Here is a 23,610-nt window from a genome sequence, read left to right as displayed (position 1 = left end):
TCTATTTAAAACAGCCTTTTATACAACAGCTTTTGTTTTTTATGTAAACTCTTGGCTTAAAAGTAAAGACATTTTTTTACAGGCTTACAAAAATACTCATAACAGGACTTATCAAGAAGGGAAATACACAGATGTAACAAAAGATGGCAAATTAGAGGGATATGGATGAAAAGATTCATTCTCACAAACATGCATATTTTAATATGCAGATAGATCAAAGCCTAAAAGGAACAACCAGTCTTCTCCTAAAAATATGTCTTCCTACATACGTCTGCTGAAGTAACTTCTAAGTTTCATCAAACAACATTTGACAAAACAAGATTAGAGAGATACAGAACTGCTTCAAAGCGCACATTCACCCCAGCTCTTACTCACATGAACAGTCCTATTGAACTCAGGACAAACCCTTCAGATGAGTAAGGTCCATAGGAACATTTTCCAAATATGTATAGTTTTCAAGTACAATGCTTGCACAAGAAGACAAGGTCATGAACTTTAAGACAATAAGGAGAACTCAAAAACATTGCAGGTCAAATCCTCATCTCCCCTATGAAGGGAGAAGTCTTCATTTCAGTTACATCAGTTACAGTAGTTGAGGATTAGCTGCTGCCTTTAACATCTAGTTGTGTTCCAGCTGTTGGCCGGTCACTGCAGGACTGCAGGTTTACTTCTCCCCAAAACTGGCCACTCTGTCCCACTACCATCAACCTTCCAGGGACTTCTGGCTCTCCAGATACCTCACGTTACTCCTACACTCCAGTTTTAAGGTCAAGCAGCATGAAATAGGTTTTATCCATAAGGTGAAAATTTCTTCCTCTCCCCAAACATGTTACTTTGTCTAGACTTCATATAAGGAACTGTCCTCTTCCATGTCATTCCCCAAAACATGTCTAGATTTTTTTCTACAACTTATTATACGAAACCATGCTACTGACAAAGTAAGGACAATTCTTATTGTGAGGATTCCTTTGCCTGCCTCTTCAAGCATTATTTATTGAGTGGACTAAAAGTATGCCCTCATTTAACTGGTCCATCTGGTGAGTGGTGAGTGCTTCTTCAATTGCATGGCCAGGCTGGAATATTATAGGGAATGATATTCCTGGCCTGGAATATAACAGGGCCTTGAAGCAGGACAGGGAAGAACACGCATGAATACTCAGTGTACAGAATCTTTAGGAAACCCCTTAAACTCAGTCAGAGTGTGTGTCATCCAGCAAGTGCTTGCCAGAGAATGGGGCTTTTCTTTCCAGCTGTTGTATGCAGCTCTATGACTGTAATGCTGGCTCTGACTTCCAAAGGCTAATCAGGAATATGTGACTTCAATCTATGTTACTAAATATTATTATTTTTATTAAGGGCTCAATGGCTGTATTTCTACTTTGCAAAACATAATATTTTTTTTTCCTGCTTGCAGTATCATAATGCATTGAAGAGTAGCAACGCATTACTATTCAAAATATTTGTTTTCAAAGATGCTCATGAATCCTGTATAGCCAAAAAAAAAAAAAAAAAAAAAAAAAGGTGGGAGGGGAGGAATGAATTAGGTGCCTTTTCATGCTGTATGTTTTCAGTTCCTATGGAGACTTCACTAACCCTAATCCTCTCCCTTACAAATCCTGCAAGAACGCTCATAACTTTCAGGAACACAATTTTCATCTTTGGAAAATGTCAACTTCTCAAAAGCAAGCACCTTTAAAGGGCTCATTTTCAACACTATGAACGGTCTTTTTCCACATCTGACTTTAATGTGTATTCACACAATGGTGAAATTATCTACAGACAAACACTTATTACTGGAGAATTATTCCAGTATATCTGCTGGAATGAGTGTATGATACTTCGCCATTCAGTTTTTATTTGCTTATTGAACCGGGCTATCTTTTGCCATGTGTACAACAAAAGAAACAAACAAGAAATATAACCTAGATTATGTGTTTCTGTGACTCCATTACACAATTTACCTTGAACAGAAAGCATGAGGTTATCACTCCTACACAGTGGCTATGATTCAAAGAAGAAGAGAAGATGATATCAAAACCAAGGAGGGTCACTGGATATGGCTAATGTGATGGTATTTTTCTCTAGTTTTGTTATCACTGAATATAATTTCACTTCTTTGCTTGTGGGACTTTTTTTTTAAAAAAATTGAGATAATATTCAGTCATTTCTTGCTTTATATTTGTTTGCCTGAATACAATAGTTATAGATGCTTATATTCCAAAGTAATCATACAGTGCAGTACTGAAACCCACACACAATTCCACAAAGGTCTGCATTCTGTCAAATTGTGTAATTGCTAGCTGTACTGAATGCAATAGAATTGATAGACAAAAGGATAATTAGACAAAGCTTTCATGGTTACAGTCCACAGCATATTTCTTCTGTCAACATTTTTTCCTCAAAATTGCAATGACCTTTACTGAATTAATATTAAACGATGTTCCAACAGTGTTAAGACCAAAGTGTCAATTCTGTAAAAACAGATACCCTTGCAAAAGGTCTTGGGTGATCAAGAACACCACTGACTCAGTTCACTTACTCGACCAGCAGTGTTAGAACACCAGGTCAGCCACACTGCTATTACATTTGCATATAGTGAAAGGACATTGTGAGGAGAATGTTATTGCCATTGATATGTACTTGCTTTCTATCAGATTAAGAAAAACAAAACTAATGTTCACAAGATCTGACGTTCAGAGTATGCATAACTTCATGAGTATGCCAGGTTAGACAGAAATTGAAGAGTTTTTAGTTAGATATTTATAAATTGTAGTAAAACCCAGTACTGCTATGTGCAAGCCCTACATAATTTCTCTGCAGCTTTGAATCCTTTTCGTTGTAGAAGAGGAAATCTTTCTGATAAAGAATTTGGGGGGGAGAAAGGACAACATTAATGAAGAAGAATAGAAAGTGATGTGTTCAATCCCAGGACAAAGACTCCTGGAAAGCACTGGCTTTTGACTAAAGTTCTCTTTTTCTGCCACAACACAAAAGAACATAACAGTTGTGGCAACGGAAATAGATGTCAGGGTGCCAGGTAGCCTCAGGAACTTTTCTTTATCCTTGTCCCATTCTGCTGCTTTTCTGGTATGTCCCATCAAGTGAATAAATGCTGAGGGAGATTCAGACCCTCACTCAGGCTTCAGTATTTTGCCATTCCTTTAATACACATGAAGGAGTTTATAATTCACTTCAGTAAGTTACTTCATTGCAATGACAAAGATAGGTTAAGATTCAGTCCACTTAATTCTTCAGCATTTATTTCTAAGCCCTCTAACCTCAGTTGGCCCCTAGGCTTTGGCTATCTGTAAAATTGAACAAGGAAGAAATGGGTATTGTCAGAAATTTAGATGCGCCTGTTCACCAGCTATAAAAGGAGTTGGCTAGCCTCTTACCTGAAGCAATTTCAGACTATAAAGGACCCAAAGGTAGATGAGATAGATCCAGATCCAAATGCAGCTATTTATAGTCTAGAGAGACATGTGGAAAGTATTTGACTTATCATTTTCTGTTTTGTCTGTATGCAAAACATTCAGAACTCTTTTAAACATGTGGGGTTTGTTATTCTTACTGTCTTAAATAAATACTCTGTGATTTTATTTTATTTTATTTGGAAGGACATTGACAAGAAATCAATGCCAATATCCCAGCAACAGTGACTGGCCTCTGGGAAAATAACTGTCCATGGATAAGTAGGAGGACAACAGGACTTCATTAAGGAAAATTTCAGTTCCAGGCTAGAAAGGAAGATGTAAAAATGAGGAATGAAGAACAGACTTTTTAAATGGCCAATGCTTTGTCAGCTTTGTTTCAGTCAAACTCATACGTATCACATGGTTTTGCCCACATTGGCGCTCACAAATGTCTTACAGAAATAGCAGGGCCCCTTGCCGAACGCGTCTACAGGGCACAATATCTACCGTATACCCATTACTGAAAAATAAGTGAAAAATTAAAACCAACCATCAGTTTCTGTTTTGCACATGTATATTTTTGTTGTTGGTTTCTTAAACAAGATGGTTAAACCTCTTTCTAACTCGTCCCCTCCACAGCCCCACCAATGACCTGGCTTGAATCCAGTCCATCTGACTGAGAAAGGCGCCTGTTTAGCAGACATATTTCCCAGCAAAGAAGGTTATAGGAAGGACGTTCCACAGGACAAATAAACAGGTGAGGTGCCAGAAGACAGAGCATGTGTGCTGAATTTAATAATTCAAGTAGGTCTTGTTATAGCACAGGGTGTGCTGGTTTCATCAAAAGGACCAAAGATAATATTTCCCATCTGTGGAATTTTAATGAAAAAAATTGTTTATTTATGTTTCTCTCTCCTTTTGAAAAGAAACAGCAAAAATGAGCATAACATCTTTGTCAATGCCACATTCTCTCATCATTTTCAGAAATGCAAAAACTAAAAAGCATCAGTCTTTTGAAATGCTGACAGCTCAAGCAGGCTTGGACATTGTCAAGAGTCAGAGTAGGGTGAGTTTGGAAGGTCAGCTGACAGGAGGTTTAACTACTATAGCAGGACAGGTTAAAAGCAGGAATCAGTTGAAGACAAAGAGGAATCAGAGTCAAGGTTCAAAAGAGGCAAGTAACGTTGAATACTTCCAACACTTCATGTACAGTAGCACATTACTGAAGTGGTTTCAAAAAGCATTTCAGAAGGATAGCCAGTTCCATCAGCCAATACCATACTAGCTTTAGAATGAGAGATTCAGAAGACCTGTACTCTCCTCCCAATTCAGCCACTAGCTTAGTGGATAACTTACTGGGATAAGCACTTCGACATTTGTTTCTCTGTTACCCCTGCCCTGTAAAATGGAAATTATACTTGCCTCTTTTGCAAAGCACAAATCTATCCATAGGAAATGACACACAAATGCTAGATATTATTATTGTTAACATTATTAATCATAATAATGATAATTATTACCATTAGTAGTAGTGTATTTTAAATTTTTCAGATGAGAATGCAGATTAGTTTTCCCTGGTTTTGCTGTTAGTCTCTTAAGTGAGCTGGTATAAATATGATGAGCATCTGTTTCTACTTTTAATGTCACAATTAGTTTTAAAGAGCATTTTATCACTCAAAGTTTTTTCACCTGCAATCTTAACATGACATTTAGGCCAAAGACTCCGACCCAAATGCAGGGACTTTTTCACTAATGACTTCTGTATTTGGCCTTGCCCACTTCTGTGCCTCACCCCTTTCTCTGAGGTCTTGTCCCCGATGCAGAAAAGACACTACTGCTGAACTGCTGCATGCTGCAGCCCAGCAAACAGGAAAGCTGGCACCAATTGTATGTGGACTGACCAGCTTTTGAAAATGTTCCTATTGCTTTAAGAGATCTAAAGAAATCCCAGGAAACCTAAAATCTGAAGTTAGGCTTCTTAGTTAAATGTGTAAGATGAGATGGAATCAATATAGCTTAAATCTGGGCTTAGCACAAAGAAAAGAAATCCAAAGATGTGTAACTTGCTTACCAAAAAGTAACAGAATTGGGCTTTTAGGTTTTTTTGCAATAAAATACAGAATCTCATTACAAAACTAAATGTTTGCATATGAAATAGATTGAATGAATCCATCTGTCACTGTGAAACAATTTGCAACAAGTAATTGCATTACAAAAATATACGGAGTCTGGTGATACATTAGGACTAAGAGTGATGATTAGACATTAACAATTCCAGACAAATTACATGAAGCCCACATTTTTCTAATCAGCAGAGATAACACATCCAGCATGATCCACTGAAAGAGATTAATGGATCAGCAACAGATGGATTCTTCAGGCAATCTCTGGAGAAAAACCGACTGATCATTTTGTTTTGCTTTGCTACTGCTGAAGTTTGGCAAAAGGATTAATTCCATCCTCATGCCCTCATGATATTTTCAGCTCAGAAGACATGGCAAGGAAATTGTGAATTATATACAAGTATTCCATATATTAGATAAGGGAGATAAAATGGTATAGAAATCTTTCTCCATGCAGATTTACTGCATCTAGCCTGGAATCTTGCATATCCTTCCTAAATGTGTTGGTAAGTTGGAAGAAGTCTAGAAGAGAGCAATAAAAATAAGCTTTGGACAGGATGTACTGATGAAAAAGGGAGGAACTGTTACATCAGCTTGCAAATGTCTAGCGGATGGGGATTAATTGTTTAGGGGGCAGGTTAGATTACAAGTAAAAATGATAATCAGAGGAAACTAAGTAAATGAACAGTCAGATTTAATATTAGTATATCCAAAGCACAAGCTGTGTAGTAGATATTAAAATCTCCACATTCACAAGTGCCTGTATTTGTAAATCTGTATTTGCACTTTCTCATGTTTTAAAGCATGAGAGAAAGAAAAAAAAAAAAATACCTGAGAAAAAAGGTAAGACCACAGTTATACACACTACGATCCTAAAAAATGGCTATCTGAACAAAAAGGCAGGAACTTCACAGACACAGATTTTAAAAGAAAGCCTACTATACAAGAGGACATAAAAATGCCCTGAATTATCCTCTGAGAGATTGGCTGGATATGACCCAAAGGGAGTTTTCCATCTCTAATGTCTATGATTCACCATACGTATATCATGCTCAGGATTTTCTTACTCCTGAAAACAAAACAAAAAACGAACAAAAAAACCCCACCAAACCCCAAACAACCAAAAATGACAGTCCTTTTCCATGACTGGTTTCAGTTACCATCCTCATAGCCACAATGTAATTGGATGCTGAATCCACTTACTGAAACACTGAGAGGAAGGAAAGAGTCAGTTTGAAAGCGTTACAGCCAAATGCTATTCTCAGTTCCACTACTGCAAACTATCAGTGACATTTATTTTTTTCTAAACTGTTCTAAACTTACGTCTTTTTAACCAAAAGCAGAATCTGGCCCCTCATCCTGAAGCCACAGTGGAGACTCCGCAGACTTGAGGCCAGAATCTGACTTTTGTCCTAGTCCTAAGGCAGGCATTGCAGTGTGTGCTGAGACAAACCAAAATGGAGAGCGCTTGCAGATGTTCTTAATAAAAAGCAAGACAATTCGCATCAGATGCCTAACTAGTGTAGACGGGAGAAAACGGAAACTACATCTACTAGAGTTTCTGTAACTGATTAAGAGTCACTGGCTTGGAAAACAGATCACTGGTCATGAGTCCAGCTCCCAGTGAAGAGCACAGCAGTAGCAGAAACAGCCCCCCTTCACCATGTAATTTGCAGAGCAAGTGGAAGAGAGTGTCTGATTCGCTGGGTAACTTTTATTTTATTTTTAGAGGGCAGATGGGAAAGAAATAGCTCTTACCTGCACTGACCTCACCATTTTGCTACTTAGAAGTCATTTTCCTCACTAGAAAATGGAAAAAATGCTACAGTGGTGCCTAACCTTTTTTTTTAAAATTTTTTTTTTTTTTTTTTAGGTTTTAAATGTTACAGTGTTTATTGAAAAGGGCAAGGAGCTTGAACTAGACACAGAAGCTAATTTATTTTTAGTCCAGTTTGTTCTGAAGTAATCTGATTTGGATACACTGATATGCTGTTTTGCCTGAATTTAAGCCTCATTATAATCTTGTGAATAATGTAAAGGATTGTGTTAATTAAAATAACAAAAAAATATAATTTGTCAGTACTAGGAAAATGTAACTAACTTTAGCTGAGTAACAGTTAAAATCAAGCTTTGTTTTCAGTCGCACATTTATATTACATCAGTACAAACAAATTCTTTGCTCATCACTTTATTTTTTTAAATTTTTATAGAGGCACTGACTGCAAATCCAGATGGGACTGTTACAATTATCTAATCCAGCACCTAACACAAGCAAGAGAATCTCAAAATGCATCCTTGCGTCAAACACAAGATTGTCTGTTTAACATAAAACAAATGTTCTTTGAAACTTTTAATCTATCTCTTAATTTTCGTGATGACTGCAGTTAAAGTACTATTTTCAAAGACATGTTAAAGGGAATGGTCCCATTATATTGACAACTATTTTAATTATCTATTGGTGGTTTTTTTTACTGCTAATACAATATGATCACCCTTACAGCATGGAGTATTCAGTCTAGCTTCCCATCACACAGGAACTCATGGAAAACCAAATACTTAGGGTGAGTTTCAACTCCAGATTCAGTTGCTTACATACACATGACTAACACATAGGTTTCCAATTATGAGCTGCGTGTCTCAACTCCACTATAGTAAGTGGAGATCTAGTGAATACAGTCAGGGGAACTTGTTCAGCTCAGCCTAGACTACATAATTATGTTTAGTCAGCTGAACAGCTTTCACCTCCACAGACTGCACTGAGCAGGTCCTAGTTCACGCATACAGATCTATACAATAGCCCCTTAAATAGAAGTGTGTTAGTCTGTAAAATGACTCCCACTTCAGGAGATCTGTTAGAAAACCACCCAGGCATGTAAGATTTTAGATGCTGTAGACTAACCAAGTCATTTACCAAGGGGTGGCAGTCGTGACACAGAACCTGCATCCGGAAGGGAGACCATGCTCTGCCTTGGGGCATTTAAACCAGCACTAGATGCCTCTGAGTGAGCTACTGAATCAAGCCCATAATTTCTAAGCTGCTACACTCGCCCCAAGCCAATTTTAAATTTGCGTCCTTTTTAATTAAAATCAGAAGAATGGAAAGCATACCTGACAAACATCATAGTGCTCGAAGAGAGACAGCAAACCAATATCACTGCGGCTTGTGATACCTTTCAAAATTGTGATATTGCCATTTCCAGAGTCCAGCTCTATCACGTCATTGAAAACATTGGACACAGCTTTGCCAGTCAAAAGCAAGTTCACCAATTCCTGTTTGTGACATGTTTAAAAAATCCAAAGCAAAAACAAACAGCAGTTAAACGTCTTGTCGTTACCAGACATCAATACAAGATTGATTCAGGACTGATAAAGTTACACATGTACCAGAACCTTATGTGGTGGGTTTAAGTTTAGGGTTAGGATTAAGATTGTTTATAATTTTTTTTCAAGATATTTTGGTTAAAGTCTACTTCCAAAGTAAAATGAGGAAATATTAGCAGAGTTTTCAGTGTTCATCTTTCCAGAGGCAAACTGCTGATAATCAATTTACTCTTACATCCAACTCTCAACCTTCTCATATTAAGATTGGGGTTTTTTTAAATTAAATAATTTTTTTCCTTTTTTTTATACAATGAAAACAACTACATGAATTGCGTCAATTAAAAGTCGGTACAGTACTATCTGATATTTCTGCATGTGCTCAGTGATGTATTTTGCATGTTGGACAAGATTTGTTAATATTTTTTTTTCTGGATGCATTTAATCTCATTCAGTAAGACAGTCACCCATATAGCATCACATCTGGTTCATATCACTAGTATACTTACTGTAGCAGGTTGTTGATTATTTCTTCTCCAATTGAACTAGGAGTATGGGTGTGTCAGAAGCTAAATATGTGTGAAAGGAGGTGTGTGTGTGCATGTACACATGTGAGTGCATGTAATGTTCAAGCAACAGAGACACCAGACATTTTGCTTAGCATAAGATCCCACAAGGGCCAGCTACGTTGAATCAGCATGTAACAATATCTCGCAGCAGACTGTGCGCTACAGCAATCAACCAGCTAACTATTAATAAATAACATATGTCAAGAAACATGAGGGGAAATAACAAGAAAGAAGTTTCCAGTGAAAATAGTCCAAATGCCCATGCCCAAAGACATGAATAACATTGGTATTGCCAGTTTGGACTTGTATGATTTTAAAAAATACCACACACATTTAAAGCCCCATGTTTCTTCTGAAAGACTCCCAAAAATTTACAGGTTTTCACGGATGTTTTTAGGACTTCTAATCCACCAGTGGTGTTCCACCACTTTCTTGAGAAATCACTGTGTAACCACAATATAAGAGAAGAACATGAAGTTTGCCTTTTTCAGCCAAAATGGCAATACAATTAAAATTAAATACAATTTAATAAAATACATTTAATATCTGTGGACCAGATTCAGACTATACTATTGTCCATGTCACAGCTTTGGGGGAATCCATGTCCCAGAATTTTGGGATCTACATTCCACTTATGTGTCCAAGGCAAAGTATTTCCAACTCTGTGGGTGCCTCCACAGGCCTAGAGCCAGTGGGACACATTTGGTCCAGGACACAAACTGGAATTTAGACTACATGAAGTTGTGGTCCTAAGTGTCAAACAGCAATTCAGACTGCTTATTTTCAAGCACCATGTCTTTGAGACACACCTATAAGTCAGTGTCTCCAGTTTGAAGTACCAGTTAGCTTCTGTCAGCATCAGCTCAGTCAGCTGGGCAGTGACCGTTTATGGAGCAGCTGTATGATCAGACATGCAACCTCAGCCACCTTTCTGAAACAGCAGGGAGGAAACAGAATTTGCAGTCTCAGCCCTATCCCAGCACTAAGATCAAGTAAGGAGTTCAAAAGAAGCAGATGAGAAGAGTATGAGAACATGCATACACAGATACAGACACACGCGGACCATAAGATCAGGCAAAAAAGCAGAGGGTCTGAAAGCTAAGACAAGAAAACACATGGAAAGAAAAATAAAGGGTGAAGGTGCTTGGCATTATGGGGAAAAAGGAAAAGCACAAGGAGCTTAAAATAAAAAATACCATCTCTTCCCAAAGGTCACTTCACAGCTCTGCATGCAGAGCCATATGACACCCCAAAGACCAGATGCTTAACTTACCTGAGTACAGTAGCCATGGCTGCCAATCAATCGGTTTGTAAGCACATCAAAATCATTGCGCACCCTGAAAAGGAATGGAGAATACAATTAAAATTAAATACAATTGCTTCTTTTCATTAGACTTAACATGTCTAAATCCTGGGGAAAAAAACACCAAACTGATTCTCAACCATTAATATAGTTCTACATTTCAGAATCCTTTCATGATGATTTTTTGCATGGCAGAAAAAAGAAAAGTGTCTATATCAACAAAACCTGTGACAAGCAAAAGTTTATTAGAAGTAAACTAAAGAAAATAGCTGTAGAGGACAAAAGAAGCCATTGTTACTGCTAGATAGAACTTTAGAAATTAGAACTGCTGGACTACTTGTCTTACAGAATTGCAGAATCACAGGAAGGTTGTGGTTGGAAGGGACCTCTGGAGGTGACCCTGTTCAACCCTCCACTGATGTAAGGCCACATAGAGCCAGTTGCCCAGGACCTTGTCTAGATGGTTTTTGATTATCTCTAATGAGTTAGGCTCTACAACCTACCTGGGCAATTTATTCCAGGACTTAGATAAGCTGTTCTCACAAAGGCATGTATTTGTTATTCCTATCATCAATACTTGGAATATAACCACAAACTGATCATATAAACTGTACATTGTTCATGAAATGAAGAAAAGAAAAAGAAAATACTCAGATCTCTAGGTGTACACGTTTATAATACCACTGTGTGACTCCTTCTTCTATTTTATAACATCAAAGAGAAAAGTCCATGAAATTGCATTATTGATAATTATGGAGTAACATCTCCAAGAACTAAGTTCCCTCTCCCATAACTCTTGGAATTATTGAATTAGTGATTGTTTGATAACCTATAAAAGAAAGGTTGTAACTGTGATCATTTTTATCCTGCATATAAAATGTAATTGCAAATATTATTTTGTACATATAAATGTCTAATCTAGTTTTGAGAAAAAAGAATGTACTATATTCTGACACAGCTATGGCAATAAACTCCACAGATTAATTCTATGGTTCATAAAAAAGCAATTTCCCTTTAGTATAAAATATGTCAATCTCAATTGTTTTGGCTACTTCCTTATTTTGGTATTACAAAGGTAGAGAGAATGCTTGAACAATCCTCAATTAAAACTTAGCTATTCTACATACATCTGGCCTTCTCACTCTCATTTGATTTGTAAAATTTCCATACACCCAAGTATTCCTGTTTCCTGGCAATTAGCATGATTATTTAAAAAAAAAAGAAAATATTTTGTTTATGACAAAGTAAGAGTTGAATTTACATGGTTAGAGTAGAGCTAGCTAGCAATTTCAATATTACTACACATGCTCTGTTAAAAAATTGATACCTTAAGTAAAAAGCTGGGACATTCACTGACTTCATCCCAAACTTTACATAATTATTTTCTCATGAGATTTCTTTGAATGCCAAGATCAGAATGTAATATATAATATACAAGATCTTGAGCCATAATGATGCTTAAAAACATTCCAATCAAGTCATAGCCATTAAATCACAATGTCCTTCTTAAAAGAATTTAATTTAAAGATCATTTACAAGTCAGTCTCAATGATAACATGCCACAATAACATCTCTTATTAGCGTGAAATCAAAGAAAAGACCACAGAAAGTATGCCTCTAATACGGAAAATTCTCTCATGCAACATTGCAAGCATTGGATGAGGCGATAATAATCTTTGGATTTTGGCCATTTTTTAGTTTTAGAAACAGTTTCATCTTGAAAATGCTATAGCCTTGTTTGAAATGAGTAGACTATACAATATGCGTCAGTTAGGGACGATGGGACGTACGACAAAGACAATAGGAGGAAGTTCTAATTTCATCTGTAGGTACAAACAATATGGGAGTTTAGAGGTGTAGCTCAGATTTTCAAGAAGAACATCTGCCTTTCAAATCATTTTTGCTAATGAGGAAACAAACATCAGGCATATAGCTAGGAGATTTACACCTATTCTAAATGGTTTTAAGATTATTATTCATACCTGCCAAAGACTTAACAGTTTCTGTGCAGGTGTATTTATTGTGTTAGAATAAAAAGTGTTCAGCTTTTACTTGCAAGTACACTCTATGCATTGTAAAAATATCAGATAATGATAACAATGCATTTTGTTCTCTGCCAGGCTGTGAAGACATTCCTTGATGACAGGCAAATCTGAACCATCTGTTCATTGTGGTGTTTTGGCTATCAGATGTCAAAATAGACATAATGGATAAATCATTACTGCTAATACTAGCCTGTCCCTGCATGGAATTTTCCATTTATAATTTTTAAAACACTTTAAAACAGAAAACCCCATTAATTTTAAGCCAGCAGACTTTTTAAGTATGCCGGTCATCATCAGACAATGAGTTAAAGGCCTGGACTCTACTGAATCCCTCCTTAATTTACAGCCCAGTGCTCTGCATGCTGCTTTGACAGAATTATAAAGTAAATAGTCAGCAAAAAGACACCAAACAGAACAGCATTAATAGTAAAGATTTCTTCCTTGTGTTATATTGTCAGTATTTTCCAGTGTCATGGTAGTAAACCTAATTCTAACTGCAGAGTGAGCTAGGATGATGTTGACTGCTGGCAGACTGGTGGTGTTTGCCTCACCTGGTAATCCTGTAAAATCTGTGGAAAAGAAATTCTCAGAAAGTAAGATACTGATTTTTAAAATCTCCTGGACAAATATTTAAAATTAAGCATGTGTTCAATTATGCTTAAGTGCAATCTTCAGCAGGATTTATTTCCTGAGTTGATACACAAACAAAAAGCTGGCAATGTGATCTGCTAGATTTCAGATCACTCTGTAAGATCTCCCAGCTTGATTTTTATGTGCAGTTGTAATGTGCGTAACATGTCTTACGTCTGCGCTGAAACCAAGGAGAAGGGAATTTGAACTCTCTATGGAGCCAGTGAAGATGTGACTTCTGCTAAGGCAGAAGCAGCCTGTTGAGAGGAGAGAGAGACTGCAGCAAATACACCCAGATTAATGTACTCCCTAAATGCTAGGCATAGTTTCACCTTTTGCTGTTTCAGTTTTTGCCCTGGAACCCTTGAACTGCTGAATTCTCCATTCATCTGGAATCGCTTAGTCCAGCTTTTCTGGTACCTTGACAAAATGTGAATGTAGTTTATACACTCACAAAACCTACATAACATAGCAAAACTTATCTCCACATGGCTTATTAATTCTGTGCTGTTCTTTTAAAATATATTTCTATTTAAATATTTTCTTTTTTCCATAACAGGATGATCAGGGAAAGGCACCTATATCCTTGGTCTTCACTGTCTTTTTATTCAGCATGCAACCAAATATTTTTTTCTCACATTATTATCACATAAAAGGAATGTTATTACGGGGCAAAACCAAAAGAGGTGTAAGATGGCTTCAGAGAAAATATCTACTTTATAGCAACTGGAGAAATCCTGTCATGACAGAAATCAACTAAATACATCTGGTGTGAATTATATGTATTTTTTCATGTTTTCTAATGCTGCTGGTTTTGGGGCTGGAATGCCTGAAATAGCTTTCCCAAAAATTACCATTAGTATTATAAATCTCCTATTCTCTCCACGCTCCTGTTGGTGATTCTATGTTTATCTTCAGCCTTGTTGAAACTGTTAGTTTCAAGTTGTAAATAACGTGTTTATTAAGGATGTAAAGCACTGAAGATGTATAGATGTTCTTAGCTGAACCTTCGACTGCTCTGAATTGTTACAGCCACACTGACATAACTTGCTGACTTCAGCGTAGCCATGACAGTTCTGATTAGGAATCTGCCTCATGTTTTCAATTTGCTCATCCATTCTGGGACATGAAAACTCTAAAAAAATATTCTAAGAGTTTAAGACAGACAGACAAAACCACCACAGTTAGAAGAAACTGTAATGGCAGTATAAACCTTAGCAGTGATGGTGCATTGATTAAACAAATTACAGTGATCTGTATGGGCTCTACTGAAGTTTTAAAAGTGCATAAATATAAATATTTTGAGCACTGGATACTACAGTAATACAATACAATGCTATAATAATCCGTAGTCAGATTAAATTTTTCTTAGCAAATAACATTTAGTCAGATAAATAAGATATTTTTAAAATGCTTCATACACCTTAAATCTCAATTTACTTCCAGGAAAACTATTGCCAAGTCTAAAACAGAGAACATCTGAGCATTGAATATTAAATACAAAAGTCACATACAAACTGTAACACTAGGAATAATTCCACACTATCAAAATATGAGTTAGTTCATGTCAGTTATTTACCCTTGATATCGTTTGGATTGACAGTAGAACAAAATAAAACAATATAAACGAAAAAATCATGCATTCAAGTAAGTGCTAGATGTTTTATAGTCCTTAGCCATGTGGCAAAGCTGTAATAAAAGTGACCTCACTTTGTTCATGGCAACAGACAGCTATATTAACAAACACACAATTACAAGTCTACTCTGAAAATAGAATTTGGGTTGGGAGGGAGAAAAATTCATCTTCAAGCATAAGGATTTCAAATAATTACAATGGGGATGTGGAAAATGACAGGATGGGTGACTGGCGTATTGTGTAAATGTTCCATTTTTATTTTTTTTTTTTTTTTTATATACAGGCACACTGCAAAGATTTCAAATGAATGTTCAAAAAAGAAGGGAAAGGCTCCTCTGGGGGGAAGAAAAAAAAAAAAAAAAGACAAAAAAAGACTGCTGCTTGGGATTCAAAGCAGTGAAAGCAAGAAATGGCTTCATTCTTTATTTATCACTTTTTTCATGTACCTGCTATTTTCACAAGGTTCTTAAATGTATTGAGGCAATCATGCACATCTAATTCATCAGCTTTGTTGCTACAGGGTGCTAACATGCTAAAGGAAGTATTTATATTTCTGAGGGATAGATCTGATGTGAGAAATGATTAATCTATTGGCACATTCAATCCACTACTTTTTTAAAAAAATAAATTATCTTTCTTGTTGAATGCAATATGTCTTCCTGACTGCAACACATTAAGCAAAGATCCTAAACCCAGATCTGCTTAACCATATTGCCCTTATGTTTATCAAACAGCTGAACAGCGCACAGTATGACAGTACACTGGCTGATATTTGGCAAAAATATGAAAGTTTTTGTTAGTGCTCTATTTTGTAGTATTACCACACTTATTCTTTCACATCTTAGGAGGTTTTTTTTAAATAAACATATTTTATGTCCCTAAAATCAAGAGAGTTCATTTGTGAACTGCTTTGATTTCCTGAAAGGGAAAAAAAAACAAGACTGGGAAAATGACAAAGCTAATCAATCACTTAAAGATGGGCTTCATATCACTAATTCTCCTATATCTAAAGATGGACACATAAACATCAGTTAATTACTCTGGTCTTCTTTACATTTTTGTACATGGAGAGAAATTGGTACATTCTGAAGGTAATTTATGTGACCTTGCATAATTTGCAGAGTAGAAAAAGAAAATACTGGAAAACTCCTTTTCTCCATCTGACTAACATAAAGTAAAGCGAACCTTCCATGACTTGGGCATTGCCATCTAATTGTGATATACAAGGGGCTGGTCAGATAAATCATACTCACAAATATGACGGCACTGCAGACAGGATGAGCATATTTTTTTTAGAATACAACTAAGAAATAAGGTTGCTATAGAAATGACAACACTGGGTAGCCAGCCTGGAAAAAAAGACTCCTCAGTTGGACAAGTCAATTAAAGCCAACGCATGAACACTCGGTTTCAAATAGCCACTTTGTTATAGATTTTAGCTCAACAGTAACAGAATTTGAGGATTTAGACAGTAGAAGCAGAGGAAGTTCAGATGGCCAGAAGAAATTACTGTCAAGATATGGAGCAGCTCTCCTATGAGAAGAGACCAGATAGATGAGAACCATTTCACTGCAGGACACAACTAATGGACTGCAACAGAAGTTCAAAAACTTCTCAATGCTAAGGAGATGATTAAGGAACATGTTCTCACTACTTTTCATAACAAGAACTAGGCAACACTCTGTAGACTTACTGGGCAACTGGTTCAAGCAAACCAAAGGGAAAAAAATCTTTGACAAAGCACATAACTACACTGGGGAACTCATTGCCCCAGGATGTGCAAAGGCCAAAACAATTAAAGGGTTCAAAAAGGTTTTAGAAAAATTCATGGAGGATAGATTCATCAAGGGCTAATAAACTTAATGGTCCGGATACAACTGCCAGCTTAGGAAGTCTCTGAATTATTATCGGAAATATGGAGAATATACCAGCAGAATAATTGCTCCATATTCACCCCATTTCTCACGCAGTTTCCTTCAGCAGCCGCAGCTTTCCACTATCAACGACAGGCTAATAGGCTAGATGAACCTTTCCTTGGACCCTATATGGACAGTCTCATGGAACTGAGGGGCGACAAAATTCACATCTCAAATACTTCTCAGAACAAATACTCTGAGCTTGTATTAGCCATGGTGTGGAATACAGCCATATCCCACACTGGGATAAAGCAGAGTTGCAGAGAGGAGGAAAGGAAGACCATGTTCTCTGCATCTGGCAGGTAAAATCCAGCCATCCCGGTTACTCTGTTTCATAGAAAACCACATTTCTTAGATGCTTTCTTGGCTTTCCATACTTTTCTCAGTGGTAGCTTAGGAACCTGAAATCTGGTCACATTTTGACTAGGTTTATTGAATGACAGGCTAAATGTACTGATACACTTTCATTTGGTACCAACATTGTTCTTTAAATTAAATAACTCTTCTCAGTCCATCTTGTTTACTTACAACTGCTACCCTCTCATTTTTTAGAAAATAGTTATGTTCCCTTTCTAAATTTGACTTTGAGGTTAGATAAGATAAAAAACTTTTGGTTTTCTTTTATGAGACAGTTTCTCATTCCCCTCATCTTCCTTTTCCCTACACTTCTCCCAGTTTTAAGGGTGATCCCAATTTGAGATGGTATTTCAATGAGGACACACGAGTGCCTTGCACAATCTATCAATATTTCTTCACCTCCTAAAACTATTTATGCTGATACACCCTAAAGAGTAGATTCAATGCTATTTTATTACACTGGCTCAAAGTCACTGCGTGCTCCACTACTTTTCTCAACTGCTCATCCTGCCATTTACAATTTATGAATCCCCACAGTACAGTAGTAAGTAGTCTCTGTTTGCATGACCTTGTCGATTCTGCAGTTAAAAGAAATTTTTCTTTTATTACCATCCCTCATGAAGCTGAGCCAACTCTTTTTGTGCAACACAATTTGTTCTATGTATTGACAGTACCTTTCAACTTTGGAGTCATCAGTACATTTCATGAGCACACCGCTCCCTTTTTCCAACATTACTGTAAGGAACAAAACCTCAGTTTAATCCCAGATTGATCATTGAGGAACTCTGTCAGTAACCTCCCCCACAGTAATAACTCTTCTGAGCACCTTTATCACCTTTACAATTCTTAAAAGATCTCTTATTTTCACATTAGCAAATGACTTCTCATTTGGCATAATATCAAATACAAAAGCATTTTATTACCTCTCCATTAACTTATTTTATTCCAATATTTTTTTCAGTTTAACTAAAAATTCTCCATTTAGTAGTATAATTGCATGTGCTTTCTTGAAGTTCAGATAGAATTCACCTATCTCATTTCCCACTTTAAAAAGTCAGCTCTTTTATCAAAGTAGAATATCAGTTCAGTCTTGTATAAGTTTTCTTCTGTAAAATCAGACTGCATTCCTTGACATTTTCCATTTATTTCTGTATTTAGTTACATTTTGTTCAGAATTTTGCCTACAGCTTTTCAACTTGCTGAGATAAAGGCCAAGTTGCTTGGTCTGCCTTTCCATCTTTCTTAAATGGAAGCATTGTTTGCTGTCACACATTTATATGGTGACCTGTATTGTGAAAAGGTATTAAGCATTATTGTCATTGTATCTTTGATTTTAGGTGCTAGCTATTTCAGTATTTGGAGATGGAGAACACCAACTTCTCCAGACTTACTGCACCACAGATACAAGGTTACTGTATGTTTTAATGGGGCAAGTGGTTTAATATGACGAAGTATGTAAGCTTTCAGCATCAAGTCCACTCATAAAGTCTGACAAAGCAAAAGAGAGCTCAGAAAATCTTACCTAAGTTTAGGAATAAGATACAGGCAAAAAGATACCTAGTTTATTTTTTTTCTTCATGTTGTGTAGCCATCACATTTTCAGGTTCAGTTTTACCTTCTACAAATTTAATTCAATTTCTATGCATGGATTCCAGTTACCCACACTGACTTTGCACCACTGAAAATCTTGACCTCCTTACTGAAATTTAAGGCAGAATATTAATTTAGATTTGGAGCATTCTTTACTTTATTGTTAGTAACAGCCACATCCACTCTACACAGAAACTTCACATATTTTCCTGATATTGTTTTATTGGTACAATAAGGAAATTGCTTAGCTTTAAATTTCTGTGAGTCAAGGTCTGGGTCTGACCTCATCTGCATCACATAATTTTTGTATTTTCCAACACCAGGACTCAGACTGCTAGTGCTAGAGCTATTTGTTGTGCACCTCTCTGTTTTCATTCTTTCGCACTCTTTCTTTAGAAATCAGAAAATTCTTCAGAGGACGAGCTAATAAGGTTCCTTCTCTTTGGGCATGTTCCTCAACTTTATGATTTATTCTGTCTGTTCTAGAAGGAACTGGATGTGTTGGGGGATGTATCTGGATTTTTTCCCCTGTTGCCATAAGAAATCTTTCTGTTGCATTTCCACACCAAATTTGCTATCAGCCAGTATACAGTCCACTACTCTGTTCTGTGGACCCATGTTGGTGACAGGCTTCCTCAGTTTTCTTAACAGGGAGACTAGAGTCACATGTCTCTCTCTATTATTTGCTCAAATCCCACGTTTTTTGTCTTCACACACAAACACACCCCCATTATGTACCAATATATCATTCCCTTACCTAGCAATATGTCAGAGTCAGGACAAAAACCTCTTTGTTTTCTTGATTCTTCCCTTTTTTTCTGAATTTGGTTTTTTTTTTTTTTTTGTCTCCTTTACCACTAAACCTTATTGCTTGTTCTTCAGTGCAGCAAACTTCTTCAAACCTAATTCAACTTTTCCTCTTCTTTGCCTTTGTGGTTGTGTTTCCACCTGGGTCATATTCCTCATCTGTATAGATTCCTTATCTTCAGATTTGATTTCACAGATGCTACATATTTGTGTTGTGTCAGACCCTACTCTCCCTTTCTGTATCTTGTCTTCAATATCCCCTTCTATCATAATTTCTAGCTTTACTCTTTTGTTCTTCAGTCCCATCTTCCTCAAGTTTTATAAGATGACATTTCATACATCAATATATGCCACTGCATATCCATTTATGAAAGAATATAAATCTCATAGCATCAGATCTTGGTCTCACATCCACCTTCAAATATTGCTAAGGCTGCCTCACTTACTGCCCATGTCTTGTCTTTCTTTGAAGGAAAAACATAAACTTCTTCCAAGCAAACTCCCTTCTTTATCACCTCTTAGCAGCTGATGCTGCAAATCTGTCCTTCATCAAAGTTCTACACTTATTAATATATTTATTAATGTGGAAAGCAATTCTTGCCCACAGAATACTTCAGCTAGACAGGCCTCTGTCTAATTCACACATGAGAGCCTCAAAGACAAGGAAGATCCTGAAGATTATGAATTGCATGCAACCTATCAAGCAGGAAGCACAGAAGTTCACTTACCCAAACAAACAAGGACTCAGTTCTTCCCTACCAAGGACTGGATCCCACACAAACTCTCCCATTTGCTCTCCTCCCACTGTTCTTGATAAATCTAATCTCATGTTTCCTCCATGTTGTAAAGTCACAAATGGGTCTTGGAGAGGTCTGAGACTCTCAAATATGGATTTTTCAGTTAGGTCAAGCTACTTGTTTTTAGCACTGTAACGTAGTTGACAGCTGTTTCCCCTTAAAAATAGCTGCTTCCCTATCTTTTTCAAACACCAAAAGACTAAGCCATAAAATATGTGTATTTTTATTACATAATTCTAGACAGAGTGAAAACTGCTCACACACGTAATTTCCCCTTGCTGTTGGTCTCCCAGGCATTCTCAAGTGGGGTGGGAACTACCTCTGAAAAAGTTTTCCCAGAAAACTGGCTCACAGAAAAATATATCTCCATCAAGAACTGAGTATGCCCCATGTGACTGGATCTTTTATGTAAAGTTCTAATTGCTTTTACCATTGGAAAAGCCAAATGGTCATTTTACAGAAAGCCTTTCTTCACAAGCCAAATAGCGTGAGGAAAGTAGGTGCATTTTAGGGGAACTCTAAATTAAAGATTGGATCTGAGACAGGAAAAGGTATCAGTTAAGGAAAGTGGACTGAGGGTGGAGGACCCATTGTTCCATCCGCAATTCATGTGCCAACAGAGCATCACTTTCTTTTTCAGTGTCCTAAGTCACTGAAGGATTTCAAAGTCAAGTAATACGTCAGAATCAGGGTTATTTCACAGTAAAAGATATCAAAAAGGATACAGAAAGGATATAGGAAAAGATACAGAAGAAAATGGCTTGATACAGATTACCACAGTGATGATTATTTTTGGTTACAGAACTCTATAAAAACTTGTCTTATTGAGTAAAGGTAGTCTTCCCAATGCTTGGCTTCAAATATGTTTTCATTGCGCTAATATTTTATAATGTTAATAAGGTTACCTGAGATTATTTAAAATTGTTAATCATAATGATGTTTATGGTTAATTAAGAGTGCTTATTCTGCACCTTCTTTGGCTCTTGCATCAATATGAAATAATCCAGATGAAAATGGAGCAGCAAATCAAGTCTGAAAGGCAGGTAACAGCACAGCCAGAGATGTCAAGGTTCAGTTTATGGTTTCTTCTCTGATTTGTGGCACTTCGTTCTGGCCACAGAAAACCAATGTGCTCACATGCTTATAGCACATGCCCAACAAATTATACACATCTGGAAGCTCTTTGACAAATCCCTACAGGCTTCTACTTCCCATTTGTCACGTCTCTCCTGTTCTATGAAAACTCTAGAGCAGGAATTGTGTGGCTAGGGGCAAACAACTGATCTTGATGCCAGGTAGAGTGTGACCCATAGGAATTATATATATACATGCTCTTACCCTGCAGCAAATCTGAGATAACTTTCTCCTGTGTGAAATAAGGATGAACACATCTGTTTGCCCCATAAATCGGGGCATATATGGTCAGGGCGATTGGGGAGTAGTAAGTGGTATGCTGAGGTGACTCTGGATGTGGTTTTACTCTTTCTTACTCCTTGGCAAGGAGAGCTTCTGATCTTCATTACAGCCCATAAATATCACTGTACTATAAATATATAAAGTACGTACATGACAGTATGTCTCACTGTGAAATGCTGTTCTACACAGGAAGTAAGGACAGAAGTGTTGAGTAATTTTTTTAATCGATAAAATAGTTTGCCAATGGACTAAAGCAGGAAGATTCTTGGAATATGGCTTGAAACTGGACAAATAATTACGTGAGTAAAACCAAGTTGACAAATGGATGTATTTGCATACATCCATAATAATGATAACAATGCATAATTCATCCAAAATCTTCAGAGCATTTAAAAATCAGATTCCTCAGATGAGCAAGTTATTAATTCAAAGGTATAAGAGTTCTGTACATGCTGAGGCTAGATGCTCTGCACAGCCAGAGAGGGATTGTAGCCACTGGTTCGTTAGCCCTTCTGATTAGGCTTTCCTCTCACATGAAGTTCAAAGAAGAAAAAACTTCTCTGTCCTATAATATGTCAAGTGCAGCTCAGCTTCATTTATTATGGGAAGGATTTTTTTTGAGATGGAACAGGTTTACCAGATAGCGATTAACATGATTTGATGTTTGTGTGTTCATTTCAAGGATGGATTAGAATGACAGGTGAAAGAAATTTAACTTCCCTCATTCAGTAAAACGGTAGCAAAGGAATGAAGAATAAGCGCTCAAGGGCACAAAACAACATATTTTTAATCACATGATTCCCCTTAGTAAAAATTTGTTAAATGACAGATGATTTCAGAAAACTAGATAAATTGCTGATAACTAAGGGCAGACTTATTTGCTTTGAGAAGTCCTTGACTGCTAAGGAATCAAGATGTGATTTATTACATTTAATAATTTAATAGTACAGCATTGGCTTTTGGGGGGGGGGGGGGGGGGAGAAAAAAAAAAGAAAAGAAAAGCAAAAAAACCCAACCCAAACCAACCCTCAAACAATCAAAACTCCCAAACTCAGAAATGGAAACAGCACGAAGAATTTTGAAACAGGGTGTACACATTTCTGGAGCAGTAAAGACTACAGAAAGATAGTTATTAGAGTTGTGGGATCACAATAAGGAAAACGGTGTTGTGCATTTTCTTAGGTTTATAAAAGGCCAACCTTAATGAAGTACACAGCTTCCTCTTGAATTGAGAAACCACTCTGCTTTTTTTCCTCCACAGATAAAACCATTGTTTTCTTTATTCTCACAAAAACACTTCAGAGAAAAAACTGAAAACATACCCAAATGACCAATGCTGACTGCAGAATTACATTTGTGATCTGCTATCAGTAAATGATAACATCCCTAAGCTGACAAAAGAGATTGCAAATACTGGAGGTTTGATTCTATTGGTCAGCAAATTTGTGAGTAACACAAGTCTGTGTTTATTTTCTCCAGGTAGTTTGAAAATGGCAATAAACTGCTTTTCTACAAAGGAATGTGACCTAAGGAATTTCCTCATTCAATATGTTCTTTGCTATAGCAGGTTCTAATAATGATGGATTTATGCAATAAAGTTATTGCACTGATCAAGAAAAATATGGCAAAGAAAACAGTGTGACTGGTTGGTAAGAAGCTGAAACTTAACGAAGGCTTCTCAACGAGTGGA

The 23,610-nt window shown here is 36.7% G+C and overlaps 1 protein-coding gene across 1 annotated transcript in view; it reads right to left on the bottom strand.

The window, feature by feature from the left end:
• MINDY4 (MINDY lysine 48 deubiquitinase 4) overlaps positions 1–23,610 on the bottom strand; it is an 82,391-nt gene that overhangs the window by 16,120 nt on the left and 42,661 nt on the right. The window contains exons 14-15 of the mRNA XM_056338046.1: positions 10,697–10,760; positions 8,645–8,806 (exon numbers count right to left, since the gene is read on the bottom strand). Of these exons, the coding sequence (XP_056194021.1) occupies positions 8,645–8,806; positions 10,697–10,760 (226 nt within the window). The remainder of the gene's footprint in view (positions 1–8,644; positions 8,807–10,696; positions 10,761–23,610) is intronic.

The sequence above is a fragment of the Falco biarmicus genome, chromosome 4 (genome assembly GCF_023638135.1).
Source record: "Falco biarmicus isolate bFalBia1 chromosome 4, bFalBia1.pri, whole genome shotgun sequence".
Taxonomy (NCBI): domain Eukaryota; kingdom Metazoa; phylum Chordata; class Aves; order Falconiformes; family Falconidae; genus Falco; species Falco biarmicus.
This window is presented reverse-complemented; position numbering and strand designations above follow the sequence as displayed.